Source organism: Hyperolius riggenbachi, chromosome 2 (genome assembly GCF_040937935.1).
Source record: "Hyperolius riggenbachi isolate aHypRig1 chromosome 2, aHypRig1.pri, whole genome shotgun sequence".
In the NCBI taxonomy this organism is placed as follows: domain Eukaryota; kingdom Metazoa; phylum Chordata; class Amphibia; order Anura; family Hyperoliidae; genus Hyperolius; species Hyperolius riggenbachi.
In genome coordinates, this window is record NC_090647.1 from 322,153,641 (window position 1) to 322,173,313 (window position 19,673).

At 43.1% G+C, this 19,673-nt stretch overlaps 1 protein-coding gene across 3 annotated transcripts in view; it reads left to right on the top strand.

Annotated features, from left to right (window-relative positions):
* Positions 1–450: 450 nt before the first annotated feature.
* The window catches only part of DHDDS (dehydrodolichyl diphosphate synthase subunit), a 42,522-nt gene continuing 23,299 nt past the window's right edge, over positions 451–19,673 (top strand). Inside the window, exons 1-5 of one of the 3 annotated variants that reach the window (XM_068269230.1) lie at positions 451–529; positions 4,503–4,578; positions 12,126–12,242; positions 15,872–16,014; positions 18,911–19,027. In XM_068269230.1, the coding sequence (XP_068125331.1) occupies positions 4,516–4,578; positions 12,126–12,242; positions 15,872–16,014; positions 18,911–19,027 (440 nt within the window). In that variant the 5' untranslated portion in view covers positions 451–529; positions 4,503–4,515. Of the gene's footprint in view, positions 530–586; positions 607–3,436; positions 3,493–4,502; positions 4,579–12,125; positions 12,243–15,871; positions 16,015–18,910; positions 19,028–19,673 lie in introns of those variants that run through there. The other 2 variants (XM_068269232.1, XM_068269231.1) reach the window with 2 other exon arrangements.

Here is a 19,673-nt window from a genome sequence, read left to right on the forward strand (position 1 = left end):
AATATCAGGCTGGAAAGTGGGACTTAAGAAGCAGAAAGTGGGAAAAAGGATTAGCTTTCAACTGTTGGAAGCTATGACTGCAGCTGTAGCATATCACCAACATTAGAATGTTATTATCTAGAAACCAAAATATTTTCCTCACTTCTCTTGTATATTTTACCAGTTCATAACTCAATACACTGTGGCTGGACTATAGCAGCATTTCCTGCACTCATTTCGGCTGCATAATTTCTATCACTCTACCTATCCTATGGGCCATTTATTCCTCATGTCTCTACTCTCGGATTATAAGTGTACAGCGTCCATGAACCTACAGCGCCGTCTCCTGTCCATACTCCGCTATTACAAGGAAATGCAAAAGTCAGACACGTTTTCAAATGAGCGGATTACCCGAACCCACCCCCAATTCGCAGGCTGCACACTGGAAGGCCCTACGTCATCAGGTAAAGACAGCGGAAGTCGCAGAGTTGTGTGTACACGGCTGGCGAATGCGGAAGTGTGTGAGGAGCAAGGTGATGACAGCAGTCTGGTAAGTGAATTATATGACTTTTCAGCGTGTTTATTTACCTGCGTTCTGTGGAGGAGGTCAAGCATATCACACAAAAGGTATATAAACGCATCGTTTTATTCGTTAATTTGCTGTTAGAGAACGCTCCAGATAGAATATTGGCCAAAAAATAAAGTGACTGGAGAATTTCCAAGTACCTAAACAGTTGCACATTTAACACAGGGTTCATGGCTGTCTCGGACTTTGTAATAAGTGCTACAGATTACCCAACAAGCTTATGGTGAACCAGAACTCCTAGGAGTGTGTAAGGAGTTGAAAGAGACCAAAAAGCCAACTTACTAAAATGCTATGTAAAACAGAAATGTGCCTTCTTATAGAGGAACTGTCGTGAAAGTAACAATGAATATTACTTATTTTCTACAATATTCAATTATACATTATTTAGTCAGCCTTTGCAGTGTTTGCCCATTGTAAAATCTTTCCTGTCCCTGATTTTCCTTCTTAGTCAGATTTGTTACTGCACCAATGGTCACAATATGATGTACAAGTATCCACTCTGGAGTAATGAGTGTCAGCAGCGATTTCTCAAGATCCGCACCATCAAAAGTCTATTTTTATTAATGTATCAAATCATAAAAACATGATAAAACAGCATAGGTAAATGGCAGATGACGCACAGGCGTTTAAGACCATCACAGTCCTTTCTCAAATTATCATAGACCCACACTGACTTTCCCCAGTTAAAATCATGTTTATAATCACACAAGAGGACCACATAGAGAACTACCTAATTATTCTCCCCGCATATGTATGAGAAAATATCCACCAATCAGGTGATCCCCAGGAGCTAAGATTGCCCAATCATCATGCAGCCAAGGACAAGAGCATTCAAAGGTGCAATAGAGATATACAGTAAACAAAATAATGACTGGGTCTTTGATGGTTTGAGAAAGGACTGTCAGGGCTGGAACCCACAGGAGCGCTTTTGGCAGCACTGCGATACGCTAGCAGTTTGCCAAAACGCTGGGCTAATGTTAATGGATGGGGCAACTTCCACAGGAGCGTTTGCGTTTCTCAGAAACGCAAACGCAGGACGTGCAGCATTTTGGGAGCGTTAGCGCTTCAATGTAAAGTATTGAACCGCTAGCGGAAACGCTCAGCAAAACCTAAACTGAGCGGTTTTGCTAGCGTTTTGCGGTTCAGCACACTGTAACAAAATGAAAAATAATTCACAGGACCAATCAGGATAAAAACGCAAAACGCTAGGCACCCGCTGGGGAAAAAAATACAATGTTGCAAAACACGACCAAAAACGCGCATGAATCCGCTTGCAAACCGCTCAGACAAAACGCTAGCGGTTGCGTTTTGCGTTTGCGGTTTTCAGTGGGTTCCAGGCCTGATGGTCCGAAACACCTGTGCGTCATCTGCCATTTACCCATGCTGTTTTATCATGTTTTTATGATTTGATTTATTATTAATTGTATTTATAAAGTGCCAACATATTACGCAGCGCTGGACATTAATTTAGGTTACAGACAATATTTAGGGGTCACATACAGCAATACGACAATACAGGAATACAAGAAAACCAGATCACACAGCACAGTATGAGTACAAGGTAATGCTTAGTCAGTCTTTGGATGGGAGCATGGAGATTAGGCAAGTTAGGTTCACTCAAATGCATAGCATGGGTTTACAGTAATGGAGGTGCATGATCAGGTAGGACACAAAAAGGAGGAGGACCCTGCCCAAAGGCTTACAATCTAGAGGGAGAGGTAGGGACACGAGAGGTGGGGACCAGAGTTCAGCTGTGGGTTTAGAGCAATTGTGAGGGGTGGTAGGCCAGAGTGAAAAGGTGGGTTTTGAGGGCCTTCTTGAAGGTGTTGAGACACACACATTAATAAGGTTCACAGACAGCAAACTACCAGGACCATGGTCATGACATTACACTGTGGGGGGAGTTTCACCACAATATCAGCCACACAGAGCCTTGTAATAAGTTTTTGTGTGGTGTGTTTTTTTTTTACTCTAGTAAACATCAAGCAGCCACTTTGGATTATGTCAGAACCCACACACACACACAGTACAACTTCTATGCTGACAGTGCCTCTGGTGGATATTACCTACCTGCCGACCGCTCCACGCCAATTGGTGTGAACGCTGCAGCAGCCCCAGGACTACTTCACGCCATTTTGGTGTAAATGGCTTCCTATGGGGCTTGCAGGAGAGCGCACGCGCATTTCTACTCTGATGACGGAGCTCCACTCCACCTTCAGTCTCCCAGCAGCGATCGCCGCATGGAAACTATTAGATGGCAAAACCACCATCTAATAACTATGCACATCGCTGCGATCTAAGGCAGAGCTGTACTGGGGACAACCGTGTGACACGGCTGCCCCCCTGGGGGACACAGGAGCAATCCGCTGTGATAGGCTGAAGCCTGTTACAGCTGATCGCTGTCATAGGCTGATGGGGGAAGGGTGGGGGGCAAAATAAAAATAAATAAACAAATTTGTTTTAAAAAAAAAATGTATTAAAAAAAATAAACATTGGGGCAGCGATCAGACCCCACCAACATAGAGCTCTGTTGGTGGGGAGAAAAGGGGGGGGGGGAATCACTTGTGTGCTGAGTTGTGCGGCCCTGCTGCGAGGCCTTAAAGCTGTAATGGCCAATTTAGTTAAAAAAAATGGCCTGGTCACTAAGGGGGTTTAACACTGCGGTCCTCAAGTGGTTAATGTAGATCTTGCAATTAAAAAAGAAAATCTATTATGTTGTTTACCAATAAACAGTAGTATTGACGTGTTCGGAATATTCGGATTTAGAACATTCTTCTGATTAGAACCTGTATCTTTGTACATGTGCACCACATCAGAGAGTGTCAACTCACCTTTCTTGCTGTCTCTTTGCGCTGCCCTCCAACTGATCAGAAGAATTTGGAACGAGGTTTCAAATTTGAACCTTCTGCACGCATTAGCACTAACAGGTAAATTGAACATTGATTGTCTTATTACAACGGAACCTATTGGGAGAAGAGGTGAGAGGATATATTAAACAGCAAGTGAATAATCAGTTTGTGAAGATGTCATGTTAGAAGCTGGAAAAATGGGCACACATAAGAACCTAAATCACTTTAACAAGGGTTAAATTGTGATGGATGCATAGCTGATTCAGCACATACAGTAAGCAATTGATGTTATTCCTACTGTCAATGGTAGTAAACCTGCTACAGTTGGTCATTGGGTGACTGGTGTTCAATTTCAGAAAAGGGGCGGTGTCACAAACAGCCAATTGATTTGTTTGATTGAATAACTGCTTCCATTCTCACATTATTGATGCCAAGGACCTCAAAGCTTGGTCACTGAGTGACTGTGTGTGTGTCAAGGTTACAAAAAGTGGGTGGAGCCAACAGCAACCAAATACATACCCAAGCAACACCGGGTCCTCAGCTAGTAAATAAATAATAATGCAGTTCACTTTTCAGTTGCTACTTGTGTTTACTCGCCACATCCCTGTACATTCAGATTTTTTTAAATCTCAACAATCAATTCTTATGTATTAGACCGTCGACCAGCGCCAGCTCTGTATTTCTCCCGCAAAAAAAAGTCTAGTGGCAGGTGGGATAACAGCTGATTTGTTGCAAAATGAACAGCTGATCTATTCCACGGACAACAGCTTAGTGCTGCCTGAGGGTGCAGAGACCCACTATCCATGCCACCAACCGAATATGATTCGTAAAGTTGCGCAAGCAGAGGCAGTAGCTGAAGGAATGCTCGGCAAAAAGGTCCTGGTGTGCAATTTTAGAGTTTAGAGCACCAAGCTGCTGTCCATAGAATAAATCAGCTGTCCATTTTGTAATGAATCAGCTGCTATCCTATCTGAGAGTAGAATTTTCTGTGGGAGAAATTCAGAGCAGCCGCTGGTTGGCAGCCTAGCGCCCAACAATCTTCCTTGATATCTTGTATTTTGTAGTAATGAACTGATTTTTATTTCTAGAGACCAGGCAACCATGTCTTGGATTCGTGACAAGGAACTGTCATTGATTGAAAGAATATGTGCCAATGTGTTAAAGGTGAAATCATCTAAATTTGTTATTTACTTAAGCAGTTTTCAATCTCTCTAAGTATGAAATGTACTTACGGTATACCAAAATGTGCTTAAAATTGAATCTCTATAAATATTGTAATATACCTCCACTTTTGTTTTATATTGTGTCTTATCCCCATTTTAGAGCACGCCTGAAGTGAGAGGGATGTGGAGGCTGACATATTTATTTCCTTTTAAACAATGCACATTGCCTGACTGTCTTGCCAATCAACTGCCTGTAATAATTTTAGCCATAGACCATGAACAAGCGCAGTGTTCTCCCCAGAATTTTTTCCCAGCTGGGTGGGCATGAAATAGTAGCCGGGTGGCATGAAAAAGTAGCCGGGTGGGGTGAAAGGAGAAAATGCAGGGACGGTGCTTCTATGAGCAATTATGCTTACAGCATAGAAGGAGGTGAGCCAATGACAGCCGGGTGGTCACCAAAACTGGGGAGAACACTGAAGCATGAAGATCAGGTGCTCTGACACTAGTCGAAAGGTAGCTATACATGAGGCAATTCAACTTGGCGGCCGATCGACCATCCAATTCGATTATTATAATCGAATCTGGTGAAAATCTGTGCCACCAAGTGCATGTCCGAATGAGATTGCAACCAATTTTGGGACGTAATAGGTCCCATAAGTCGATCACAGATGCTGCAAGAAGTTGGGCCGACCTGCTCGAACGGGTGCACGGCAGTAAAGACATGCAGTTTTCGGATGAATGCGACAAAACCCCCGGCACTGTCCACTCCCCCCCCCATGTTAAATGTCCCCCTGGTGCCCAGTGTTACATGCGCCCCACGTGGTTGCCTAGTAAGGGCACTCGTATGACATCAGATGTCACACGTGGCCACGTTGCTAGGCATCCACATGGTGCGCATGTAGGGAGAACAGAGTGCGGCCGGAGCCAGCGGTAGACAAGTGGAGGCTGCGGAGAGGTAATAAATAACTTGCACCGGCTGGGGTACATTTAACATTAGGGGGATAGTATCAGGGTGGTGAGGCGGTCGGATGCGACGTCACAAGGCAGATTCTGGATCAATTTCAGCATGAAATTGATCAGGAATCAGCCTGCGGTGTATGGGCAGCCAACAGAACTCTCTCTAATCAGATTCTATTAGAGAGAGATTTGTCTCTTGGTCGAATCTGCCCATCATTGCTAGATGTATGGCTACCTTAACTGGATTAGCCACAGGCTACTCTCAGGTGTCTGATTCAGACACTACTGCAGCTAAGAGATCAGCAGAACAGCCAGGCAACTGGTATTGTTCAAAATGAAAGAGACGTGGCAGACACCATATGCTTCTCACTTCAGGTTCCCTTTAAGCAATTGACACACTACCTCCAGTAAGCATGGTTTGAGCTTTTAAAGGGCCTTTTTCCACTACACAGCTAAATCGCAAATCGCTAGTGATTTTTAAATCGCTACGGTTGCTACTTTATCATAGAAATCATGAGATGTATTTCCCACTTTAGTGATTCGATTTGCAAATCCCATTCGCTTTTTGGAGCGATTTTAAGAGGGATAATGCAATACAAATGAAAAAACGCAATCGCTGGCATTTGCGATTGCTAGTGGGAAAGGGCCCAAACACTTACAAAAGTGCTCTGGAATGAGACAAAGAGCCTGATCAAATTGCCTTTTTGTCCTAAGTTTTTCTCCTAGGTGATATTTTCACAGCTTATTAAAAATTTGCCTTTAAGCCACCAGCAAGCATTAGCAGAGGACAGTGTGGAAAGCCTCTGGAGGAGGCTTCCCTCTCATTAGGTAAGTATGTCTTTCCAAATCCATTTTAACCACAATATATACAATAAGTATAATTACAATTATACTTTTTAAGAAGGGAGTTGAAGATTTTATTTGGGATCAGTTAACCAATAAAGGTTAAGAACCCCTGCCAGGATTTTTCTTGTGATATCTGAGCCCACTTTGGGGAAAATGTCATTCACTTCCTGTTGTCCTCATGGATGTACACAGGAAGGTAAAGCGGAGAAGGGTTATGGCACCTGCCATTACTCGCTTCCATTCCCTGTTATGAGTGTCACAGAAGACAGGCAAGCATAGATTTCCCTTAGTGACAGCATTAACAATCTGACTGTGGTTTTAACCCTTCTCCATTCTGTCTAAAAGTCAATGATTTTTTTTTTATTATTGCTTTATAAAGCGCCAACATATTCCGTTGCGCTGTACAAAGTAGGAAAACAAACAAGGGGTACATAATGATACAGACAATGATATACCTCCAATAATATATTCCAGTCGTTCAAGCGAGTTATAATAAGAGCATGTACTAACATTTTGACCTGATCGGATCTGTTTAGAGAATTGCCTGAAGCTTCCAATTTAGCAGTTAGTTTGTGATAAATTGGTAATACTTTGCTCCAACAGATTTTGGCCTAAAGAGAAATCTTCTGAAAGTTAAAATTCTCTCCAACTGGGTCATCTCTCCTACCTTTACATATGAGAAGCAATAGGGGGTATAAGTACAGTTTATTTTAGACCACATCGTCATGCAATTTATGCAATATTATCCACCATACCCATCCCGTCTGTGGAAATGGTGCTCCAACTTATCCTAATAAAACAGTGGCCTCAATTCACTAAGCTTATCTCATGTCTTTAATAACTCTTCTAGAGTTATCACCATGGTGATAAGGCATGTCATATTCAGGAAACATTTTACATCAGGCAAACCTAAAGTTAACTCTTCTGTCTTTAAGTTAACTCTTCAATCCTTAAAATAACTCCAGAGTTAAAGACAGGGGCCCATATGCAATTAACTTTTTCTCCTGAGTTTTCTCCTAGGTGATATTTTTAAACTTGTAAATAAAATGCGTTTTAAGACACCAGAAAGCAAGAAAATAATCAAAATAGTTTTGATAGTCCTTTTCACCTACTTGTTGGTACTTTTTTAGTTTAAAAGTTCTGGGAAGTTATTTTAAATCGAAGATGAAAAATTATCTCCTAGGAGAAAACCCAGGTAAAAAAGTGAATTGCATATGGCCAAGGCTGTTTATTAACTGCTGTGTGAAAATAACTACAGAGGAGGTAAATTAACTACAGAGGAGGTAAATTAACTACAGAGGAGGTAAATTAACTACAGAAGAGGTAACTTAAGGAATGAAGAGATAAAATAACTCTCTCACTGTGTGGAGGTAATTTATCTCTTGCCTTATTATCTCCAGCATGATCTTAGTGAATTGAGGCCAGTGCCTCTTATGGGATGGGGCATTGCCTGCATCACCAAACTCCCAGGCCTTATAGGATCATATAACTGCAATGTGTGATCTTAACAGATATTCAAAACTAACTGTATCTTGTCAGCTTACCACTTTTCCCCTGAGGGGGATGGGCAGAGTGTATGGAGTTTAGCCAGAGTGATCTCCTGTTACTTGCGCTATTTCCACAGCGTGCTTTAAATAATGCGCTGCACGCTATTAGCCTCGTAGCACTCACATACACATGAGCGCACGCTATACTGCGTGTAGTGCAGCATAGCGAACGCTATTACCTTAAGCCTCCTTTCTGTTAATATGCTGCACTCTGATTGGCCCAATAGGTTGCTTGTCAGGTGACAGGCAGCCTATTGGGCCAATCCGAGTGCGGGGATCACGTCCTTTATAGTGATTGGATGCGAAGGGGCTCAGGGCGGGAGGAGAAGAGCACTACGTATTAACAGAAAGGAGGCTTAAAGAGACTCCGTAACAAAAATTGCATCCTGTTTTTTTTTATCCTACAAGTTCAAAAATCTATTCTAATGTGTTCTGGATTACTGCAGCACTTTATACTATCACTGTCTCTGTAATAAATCAACTTATCTCTCTCTTGTCAGACTTGTCAGCCTGTGTCTGGAAGGCTGCCAAGTTCTTCAGTGTTGTGGTTCTGCTATGAACTCCCCTCTCAAGGCCCCTCTCTGCACACTGCCTGTGTGTTATTTAGGATTAGAGCAGCTTCTCTCTTCTCTCTTATCTTTTACAAGCTGGATAAATCGTTCTCTGAGCTTGCTGGGCTTTCACATACTGAAGAATTACAGACAAGGGCAAAGCTGTTTGCAGGAAGAAACAAGCAGCCTGTCACTTCAGTGCATGAGAACAGGGGGAAAGAAACACACAAATGATCTCTTGAGATTCAAAAGGAAGGCTGTATACAGCCTGATTGTGTATGGATGTATTTTTCTATGTGTGGACATACTGTACATCAACATACTTCCTGTTTTGGTGACCATTTTGTTTGTTTATAAACTTTTTAAAACTGTTTTTAACCACTTTTAATGCGGTGAGGAGCGGCGAAATTGTGACAGAGGGTAATAGGAGATGTCCCCTAACGCACTGGTATGTTTACTTTTGTGCGATTTTTAACAATACAGATTCTCTTTAAGGTAATAGTGTTCACTACGCTGCACTTCCCGCAGCATAACATGTGCTCATGTGTATGCGTGCGCTATGCGGCTATTAGCGCGCACCACATTACATTTAAAGCACACTGTGGAAATGGTGCATGTAACAGGAGATTACTCGCACTGTTTCCTTTAGTGAATCAACCCCCTAGTGAGGAAGTTTTTAAATTGTGGGATTTACCTTTAAGCCTTCGGCTATGTTCACAGTGAATTGATGCGGCATAACTGCTGCTAAGTCATGTGGCTTACATCAAAGGTCAGCGCAGGTTTAGAAAGTCATAGTATGTAAGGAATGATAAATTCTTCACAATATATCAGATGCTCAGAGGTAGGTATCCGCCAAACATAAAAACTAGAAAAGGCTTACCAGCTCCCAACAACCCACATTATAAGGTTGTAAAATGGCTCAGGTCACAGATAACGTCCAGGGAACATCAGACGTCGGTCCATCCGTATGGAGGTAAAGTTTCAGGAATTTACATCGGAAAACAAAAACGGCAATATCTAAGCGTAACCCGTTTATGTAGATAAAATTTCTTTAAAAGGCAGTACATATAAAAACAATAACTCACATACGGGACCCATAAACTGGGAACCCCGGAAGATTAGCGCGCATGTAATGGTCAATCGTAGATCAATAGACAATGGTGCCGCTTGGTACAATGGCGGCACCATTGTCTATTGATCTACGATTGAGCATTACATGTTCGCTAATCTTCCGGGGTTCCCAGTTTATGGGCCCCGTATGTGAGTTATTGTTTTTATATGTACTGCCTTTTAACCTCCCTGGCGTTCTATTAAGATCGCCAGGGCGGCTGCGGGAGAGTTTTTTTTAAATTAAAAAAAAAACTGTTTCATGCAGCCAACTGAAAGTTGGCTGCATGAAAGCCCACTAGAGGGCGCTCCGGAAGCGTGATTCTGATCGCCTCCGGCGACCAGAATAAACAAGGAAGGCCGCAATGAGCAGCCTTCCTTGTTTTGCTTACACGTCATGGACGTCAGCCGACGTCCTGACGTCAGCCACCTCCGATCCAGCCCTTAGCGCTAGCCGGAACTTTTGTTCCGGCTGCGCAGGGCTCGGGCGGCTGGGGGGACCCTCTTTCGCCGCTGCTCGCGGCGGATCGCCGCAGAGCGGCGGCGATCAGGCAGCACACGCGGCTGGCAAAGTGCCGGCTGCGTGTGCTGCTTTTTATTTCGCAAAAATCGACCCAGCAGGGCCTGAGCAGCGACCTCCGGCGGTGATGGACGTATATATTCGTCCATACCGCTGAGGAGGTTAAAGAAATGTTATCTACATAAACGGGTTACGCTTAGATAATGACGTTTTTGTATTCCTATATAAATTCCTGAAACTTTACCTCCATACCGATTATGGAGGTAAATGGATGATACATTGTGGTGAAGAATTTATCATCCCCTACATACAATCACTTTCTAAACCTGCGCTGACCTTTGATGTATGCCTGACTTCTGAACTTTTGGACATTGTTCTTCTCGGTGGCGGTTCCTTGGCGCCGATATATTTGCTATTATATAAGTAATGTGGCTTGCCGCAATGTACCACCAGTGCAGAGGGTGCATTGCGGTATAACTGCATGCAGCGTGTACCACAAAAAGTGTGCAGTGACAGTGAAGCATACTTTTCATTGACTGCATGCTTCACTGTATGCGAGGCATCACGCAGCGCCAATTTCTCGATCTGTTGCGGTCCTACTGTGAACGTAGCCTAACACTCATGATCTGTGGATCCGTCAACATTAAAGTGTACCTGAGACGAGAAACGTCTTGGGTACCCTACTTACCTGGGGATTCCTTAAGTCCCCTTGAGACCGCTCGTCCCTTGCGGTCTCTCCAAGTGGCTCCTATCACCCGCAATAGTGCCCGAAAGCCTAGCCGAGTCACGCTTCGTCGCACATGTGCAGATCGGCCAGGCGCGGTCCTTTCCTCTCGCTCCCACGTCTGGGAGCGTTCTGCACTTGCACAGTACTACTGAGCAGGCGCAGAACACTCCCAGGAACGGGAGCGCAGCTGGCCGGGCTGTGCATATGCGACGAAGCGTGACTCAGCCAGGCTTTCGGGAACTATTGCGGGTGATAGGAGCCACTTGGAGAGACCGCAAGGGACGAGCGGTCTCAAGGGGACTTAAGGAATCCCCAGGTAAGTATGGTACTTACTTATGGTACTTGGTATTGCAGGTGACAGGAGTGACCCGGGGAGATGGTGAGGGATGAGCGACCCCAGGGAGGGCTTAAGAAACCCCCATGTAAATATGGAACCTGAGAGGCATCTTGTCTCAGGTACTCTTTAACTCACGTGATCATTTTTTACTGCAAGTGCCGATAATTTCTGCAAATTTCTGAAGTATATTACATTTTCAACTAAATTTCAGTAGTGAATCAATCAAAAGAATGCTTTTGAGTGCTAGAAAATCTGGATCTGTCAGACAGTGTATTAAGCAGCAGCTGCATTATTTTATTACCTTTGGCAGTACAAAGTTATGCTTAGTGTAGTTTCCATGGCATTTTGGGTGATTGAAACCAGCAGGTGTTGCATAGCGAAGCAGGTGTTTTTGGCGGACTGCGCTCACCATTGAGCACCAAAACCAGACACCCCATAGCAGCAATGTAATTCAGGGACTGGCGGTTTCCAGACCCCGATTACATCTCCCTCCAACTCGGAGGCAGAATAGTATTTAACGCCGCCGGGGAGTTTTGCAACAGCAGGGAGAGCCATCATTAGGCTCTCCTGGCGGCCAACTTGCCAGCGACGCGTACATACATACGCTTGCATAGCACAGCTAACGTTCTCAATCAGTATTTAGGTTCGGGAGCTACATTTGTAGGTCTCACTTAGCTCTTGTTGGCTCAAGTATGGCACGCTTTATAAAATGACAGGGCGTGGAGTCGGTGCAAAAATAATCCAACTACAACTCCTCAGTTTATGAAACCACCGACTCCGACTCCTGGTATCCAAAATGGCTCAGACTCCTCCACTCCGACTCCACAGCCCTGTAAAATAAACTCCATTTTTATGTCATAATTTGCTTCTTTTATATGCATGTCCAATGTTTGTGTGTTTACTAAAAGTGATGACTGCTAATTAAATACAATGTTAATTTCTCTTTTGTATAATAGGCTGGTCCTATGCCAAAACATGTTGCATTTATCATGGATGGAAACCGCAGATATGCACAAAAATGTCATGTGGAAAGACAAGAGGGACATTCTCAGGGCTTTGAAAAGCTTGCAGAGGTTAGATGTTTTGCTTCTGGCTGTTCAGCTATATACACGTGCTCATACACACACCAGCATCTCAGGATGTAGTTACGTGGACATTAAATCTAGTATTTCCAGTCTGTCCTCAACAGTGGGTGTGCACAGCATTCTGAAGAGCAAAAGTGAGGCCATGTAACGTAACCTATAGATATTCAGTGGCAATCAGATTTGCTGCGCCCCATACAAGTACCATAAATCATTCTCATGAAAGGTCAGTGTGCAAGCAGGCAAGCCTGTTCAATCCTGTGCATCAATAAACCTTCAGTAATCGCTTGATCCAGGCATAAAGATATGAGTGAAGATAGATTTCTACATGTTACATTATAACACTATGAAGACTGCCACATGCTGTTGACTGTAGGATGGAGGACGGATTTGAGGTAGGATGGAGTCAGAACAAAATTCATCCTACTTCAACTCCGACTCCTCTATTTATGATATCATAAACAGAGGAGTCGGAGTTGAAGTAGGATCACTGACTCGGACTCCTCTTATTTGCATATAATAATCTTGTTGATTGTTGATTGAAAGTATGTAACACAAAAGGCATTTCATCACTGCAAAGCTTAGGAATTTTAAAGCTGTATTAAGATGGCATCTGCTTTTGGGAACAAAACAAAGGGGCATTTTCGCCAATGGGGTGGAACTTTGCACCGAAACACAGCTGATATGGGGTTCCAGTGAATATTTAATAAACACAATGTGTTGTGGTATTCTAACTTTTAAGAATTGGCATACCTTTTTTTTTTTTTTTTTTTGGTACACCAGCGAAGCACTTTAACTAAACTTAGGATATAGGTATAGAATAGCTGTTGAATAGAAATCAAAACTAGTCCTTTGTAAGAGTACATGTAGAGAGTGCAGACAGGAACAAAGAACATTGATCAGGCCCTAGGCAATCTAACTGGGTACGTCTCTAAGTGATGTGTAGGTACTCTGTAGGGGAATGAGGGAATTCTTCCCCTATTATGGGTGATAGACAACACCTCTGTGTTCAATGTGCGCAACATTCTCAGTGGATTCACAACAGCTATAAGTCACAACCAGATTTATTTATTTTTATTTATTGTATTTATAAAGCGCCAACATATTACGCAATCAGATACAGATGTGGATATCTGATTTTAAAAATGTGGTGACTGCTTTATTGCAGCAGCACAAGTAACTTGTTTTTTATTTCATTTTTGCACTGCTATTACTGCACATACTGGTATTTATGATGACTATTATCTCAGAAATAAAACATGTTATCTCATCTTCTCTTCTCTTTTTTTTTTTTTTCCCCAACAACTCCAGGACCCAAACATTGTTCTGACTCCTCGACTCTGACTCCACAGCCATTGTTTGGAGACAAATTAATCTTTTCCTTCTATATTAAAGGACACCTGTGAGCTAAAAAAAACCTGTAAAAGTTAGATACATACCACAGTAGAAAGAAGCCTCTGGATAATCTATAGGCTTCCTTGATCCTCCTCAACCAAGCCGATCCAATGCTGGGACCCTCTGAACATGTTGAACAAGAGCATGTTGAGTGTGTTTTCATGTGCCCCCCCCCTCCCCCCCAGTATGTACAACCGCAGCTGTACTGTACATGCATAGTAGCAGCTCTTGAACATGTTTTTTCCTCTGTGCACTGGTGGCTTTGTGCTACTGCGCAGGCACTGACTAAACTGGTACCTGGGCAGTGTGGCCATGCTTGTACTTTGAGGGGAGCCTGGATGCCAAAAAGAGGAGGGTCCGACCAGCAGGGGTGGGGATGAGAAAATATTGTAAGCCCCTGGATCATCCAGAGGCTTCCCACTACTGAAGTAGCTAACTTTTATTTACTTCTTTGATCACAGGTTTGCTTTAAAGCACACGTGATAAGAACCCTACTGAGTCTGCCATCACATAAACCTGTTACCTTGCTAGAAACAGTAGGTGGAATATATAGAAGATCAACTAAGTGTCCGAATTCAGGACACAAAGTCCTGGTTACATGCTCCCTGCACCCCTTCTCTTCATTGTTGACTCTGAGGCTAGCTATTCAATAGTCAACCTGTCCAGCAGTTTGACCACACTGCAGAAGTTTAGATGGCACTGCATCATCCTCATCAGGCCAAGCCACTGTATCCACTTCCAGGAGGGAAAATGGAGCAGCAGGCTGCAGGGATCATGTGACCACAACTTTGTTGTCCAAATACGCCTATTTATGATTCCTATTTAATCCTTAAAGAGAACCCGAGGTGGGGTTCTGACAATGCAATCCACATACAGAGGCTGGGTCTGCCTATACTTCCCAGCCTCTGTTGCTATTTTAATCCCCCCTAAGCCCCCCCTGCGCTCTGCTATCCCCTATAAATCACAGCCGCGCTGTCGACACACAGCATGTCGCAGCGGGCTGTGTTTATCTCTGTACTGTCAGTCTGCCGCTCCCCCCCCCCTGTCTCCTGCATAGCTCCGGTCCCTGCTCGCATCCCTTCCCTCCCCACTGATTGGAGGGAAGGGACGCGGACGGGACCGGAGCTATGCAGGAGGCGGGGGGAGCATGCAGAGTGACAGTACAGATGTAAACACAGCCCGCACAGCGCAACTGTGATTTATGGAGAATTGCAGAGTGCAGGGGGAATTTAGGGGGGATTGGAATAGCAACAGAGGCTGGGCAGTATAGGCAGACCCAGCCTCTGTACCTGGATTGCATTGTCACAACCCCGCCTCGGGTTCTCTTTAATGTGAATGAGAAGCAAAGGATCTGATGGGAAATTTTTTGTTTATTATTATTATTCAGTTCTGAAAAGTGTGGAAAGAGTAAGCAATGTTTTGAGAGTTTTATTAGTGTCTGTGTCCCCATTGGATAGATTTCCCCTTCAAGTACAGGGTGTCAGTGACCAGCAATCGACAACAGTTGGCAGACAGTTACACCCAGAAGCATGGTTAGCAGATAATACATTTCAGTCCTGACCTCTTCCATATTCAAAATATTTAATTATCGTGACAAAAAGAATTGCATATGTCTATGCTTAACTGAAGCCTCGTACACACCCTACAACTGTTGTCTATCTCCAGTCCTGAAAGGCCGAGGTCCTCGCACATTTTTGGCACAGCTCCCACAGAAGCTGCTACATTATGTGCCGCACCATTGGCCCCCCTCCCCGCGCACCCATAGCAATGATGAGTCCGTGCAGCACTTTGCCCCAAACTGTCGCCCAATGGGCCAAATACCAATCCCTGCAGGCAATATCCTTTGTGTATGTGCATGCACCTTAAGTAGTATATGTTACCAATAACTAAGAGTAGAAGAAGAGAAGGTAAGAGATACGGAGAAGGTTTAAAAAAAAAAAAAAAAAAAAAAGTGGGCAGGTATGTCTCCTTGCTGATGAGCAGTATCTTTGATTATCTAAATGAGATGGAAAAAGAAGCCACTCTCACATTGTCATGTCTACACCATGAGTGGACACCCAAGCATCCCAAATTTTATTTCTGTGGGCAATTTCTGCTTCAACAAGTTAATCTATACAGAGAAAGGACAGCATTAGGGCTGGCTCACACGGGTGACTGCCATGGACTCCTATTTTAACATGAACAGTTACATGCAAATTCTCCTGTGTTTTTCTCTTTGCATGTAGACACTACGTTGGTGTTTAAATCTTGGTATTTGTGAAGTGACGGTCTATGCTTTCAGTATTGAGAATTTCAAGCGTTCCAAGGAGGAGGTAGAAGGCTTGATGGAGCTAGCGCGCCAAAAATTTGCCCGTCTTCTGGAAGAAAAGTAAGATTTAAGAAAATACATTACAGATAAAGACTACATTTAAATATCTTAAGCATCACAGAGGAAACTGAAGCTTATTTAAGTAACCTATTTGCTGTGCACTGTTTGTACCTACACTACTGATATTCTATGTTTGGAGTGAGATAAAGGCAGAATTCTCTCCAAACATATGGTGGCGTCCTGGGCCTGTGACTGGAACTATAATGAAAAAAGATAGCTCAAACCATACTACAAGCTCTCACTAACCAGTCTCAAATTGTGCAGTACTTACAGGCAACATGAATTGAGAGCAATAAGAAGGCTACTATCTTCATTCTTTCATGTTTGTCACACACCTGCAACGAGTGCATAGCCAGTGGAGTCCAAGGATATGCACGGTCATTCTGGGACAGTGACTTAACGTATTAGAGGCAGAGCATCAGCATAGAAGTCAGAAAACTGTCATGGTTTAATAGAGTATAAAGATGGCAGCCTCTGTATCTTGCTCACTTCAGTTTCCCTTTTAACTGTTCAGTGCAATACTTTCCAAGCCTAAACAGCAGTGATGCACAGAGCACTACATTCAACATTTCATGCTGTCATTTTGGTGTCTGTGCAGGTCTATCTGCCACATCATTTATGGTTAAAATGATCATGAACGATTGATTAAATCTGAATCATTTTTATTTTGCCAAGCATGTGATGGGAATTGGACTTGGCACCTACTGGGCTTAAGTAAAGGATAAGACACACAGTGTGCAACAGGAACACCATTTGACAAACAAAGCAGAGTAGCATAATTTACAAATACAGCAATTTCATACCAAAAATTACCCCTACTAAGTGCAATATACAGCAGACTGAAACATGAATTTTCTGTTACAGCATCGAAAAGGAAAAACAAAAAGGGACCCTAAGTTAGGGGGAGGAAGGGAGCGCTGAGGTTGGGAAAGGGGGTAGTGTGTGAAGAGAGTTAAGTAAGTTGACAGCCAAGGGAAAAAGCTATTCCTGTATCTTGTGGTCCTGGTGGAGATGAACTGAAACCTTCGACCTGACTGAAGCCGACTGAAGAAGCAGTGGTGTGATGGATGGTTGGTGATCCTCAGTGCTCTGGAGCGCAGACTGGTGTTGTAGACCAGTGTTTCTCAACATTTTATTGTCATATACCCCTTTTAAAACCCTGTACTCACCAAGTATCCCATAGCATAGTAAACATTATCACAAGTACCCCTTGACAAATATATATTTAAAGGAATACTATCGATACCCAAGTGTTCTAAAATGACAGTGTGCAAATAATGTCTAAGTAGCTGTGTAAACATTTTCCTACTTTTCATGTTAAATATCAGAGGCAAAAACTGTAATTGATTGAGGGTAGGATTTAGCTATATTGGGACAAATCCATTGCAGAAGGGGTGTCTGCTTCAATGCACAGCCAGAGTTGCATATCAGACTATAGAAAGCAAATATCAAACATATTAAACTCTGAAAGCAAAAACAGTATGAAAAAGCTGTGAGAATTAGTTACATTTCCTCTGCTCTCTTTAGACAGGTCAGTCAGAAACACAGGACACAGGAGCTGCAGCTTTCTCTCTGTCACACACAGAGCTACACATAGAGTTAACTGATCAAGTGTGAGGGGAATTTCCCCTCTCCTCATGGCTCAGTCAGCCGTCAGTTTTGGCGTCAGTAAAGTTTGAATGTATATTGATAACAGTAAACAAAGAAGTTGCTACTAAAATTTATACACCAGCACTTAGCAGCACTTCCCAAACAATTCCTGTGTCAATTGAAAATATGTGAATCGATAGTATTCCTTTAATCGTAGTACATGATAATTGGTTCTAAACAATTTCCAAGCATTTAATATTGCTTTTAATTAGCTAAAATACTAATTTGGTTTTGTTTTAAATAAGATTTATCATTTTCTAAAACTATAAATGTGTTATTCTTGGTTAAGTATATCAAGCCCGAGTACCCCCTGGAACCATCTGAAGTACCCCTTGGGGTATGTGTACCGCACGTTGAGAACCTATGTTGTAGAAGAGGTCCAGAGGGTGAAATGGTTTCCCAGTGAACCTCTCCACTGATCTGATGACCCTCTGTAGTTTGTGTCTGTCACTGGCAGAGGAGCCAGCATACCAGACCAGGATGGAAGAACGGAGGACCGATTCAGTAATGGCAGAGTAAAAGCTCGATAGAAGCTCCTGGGCCATACTGAACTTCTTCAGTTGATGGAGGAAGAATAGTCTCTGTTGGGCTTTCCTCTGGGTGGAAGTGGTGTTGGCCTTCCAACTCAGGTCATTGGAAATGGTAGTGCCCATGAGGCAGACAGAAGTTACTCTTTCAACTTCCGCGCCATCCTTGTGGATTGGAGGTGGGCTGGGGGTGTGCTTCCTAAAGTCAACTATTTTTGCAGTGTTGAGGACCAGCCCGTTTTCCCTACACAGGTGGCAAATTCTAGCAACCTGCTGGTGGTATGCAGTGAGCTTGCAAAAGCCACATGTCTGACGTGTGTTTGGTTCTCAAAGCAGAATTTCAGCGCTTGGTCATGTTTGTTGTCTAATACATTCAAACAGTAGTTCTTCAGGTTCCATTTATATGGTGGCTGTTTACATTCATTCATTTTTTTTTTTTAAACCTAATATGTTAACTTTCAGAAGGCACAGTGGGGAGATGGGATTCCTGGGCAGGAGTAAGTAGGGAAAGATAATTAAGGTGCCCAGACCTCTAGCAACTTGGCAGCCAATGGACCATCTGATCCGATAATTATCAAAACTGATGAAAATCGGTGCTGTCAAGTGTATGCCTGTACCTTGTTCAATATGCAGACCTACTGTTTTAGTTGTGATGCATAAATATACCAGAAAATGGTCATTTTTCATTGTAATGTCTTTGTTGTATTCTTTGTGCACAGAGATAAGCTTCAGAAGCATGAAGTATGTATTAGAGTGTTGGGTGACTTGACTTTGCTTCCATTGGACATCCAGAAACTTATTGCACAAGCTGTTCTTGAAACCAAGGACTATTCTAAGTGAGTATTTTCAATCAATCTGGTGCTGTTCACCATACTTACCTCACTGGCTGGATAACCTTCTCCACTTGCCTGAACTCTTTTGTGTTGGTCAATCATGCCACCTTGGCATGGTTGCTGTTAACTCTTATGTTATAACCATATTTACTTGCTTCATATTACTGTAGTCTGCTATTGTACATGTGAAAAACTTCAGGTTTGTTCCTAAAGCCCATGTGCAAGTGTACAGCTAAAGTTCAAGGCAAATTGGATTTTGATAAAGGGAAGTAGTGGGTGCTTTTCTGTGTACATAACGGAAACCTTTGTGCCTACACTGTGCCCTTTACAGCAAAAATCCTGCCCAATCCAGGTTAAAAGGAACCCGAACTGCGAGAAAAGGCTGCCCTATTTATTTCCTTGTAAACAGTGCCAGTTGCCTGGCAGCCATGCTGATATATTTGGCTGCAGTAGCATCTGAAGTAGACCAGAAACAAGCTTGACAATATTGTCAGAAACATCTGATCTGCTACATGCTTGCTCAGGGTCTAAAGGTACATACACACATCAGACCATAGTCTTTGGAAAATGAAAGATCACAGACCAATTTTACCCCCTTCCATGTAGTATGAGAGCCATACCTACACAGTCTATTCTATGGAGCTGAACT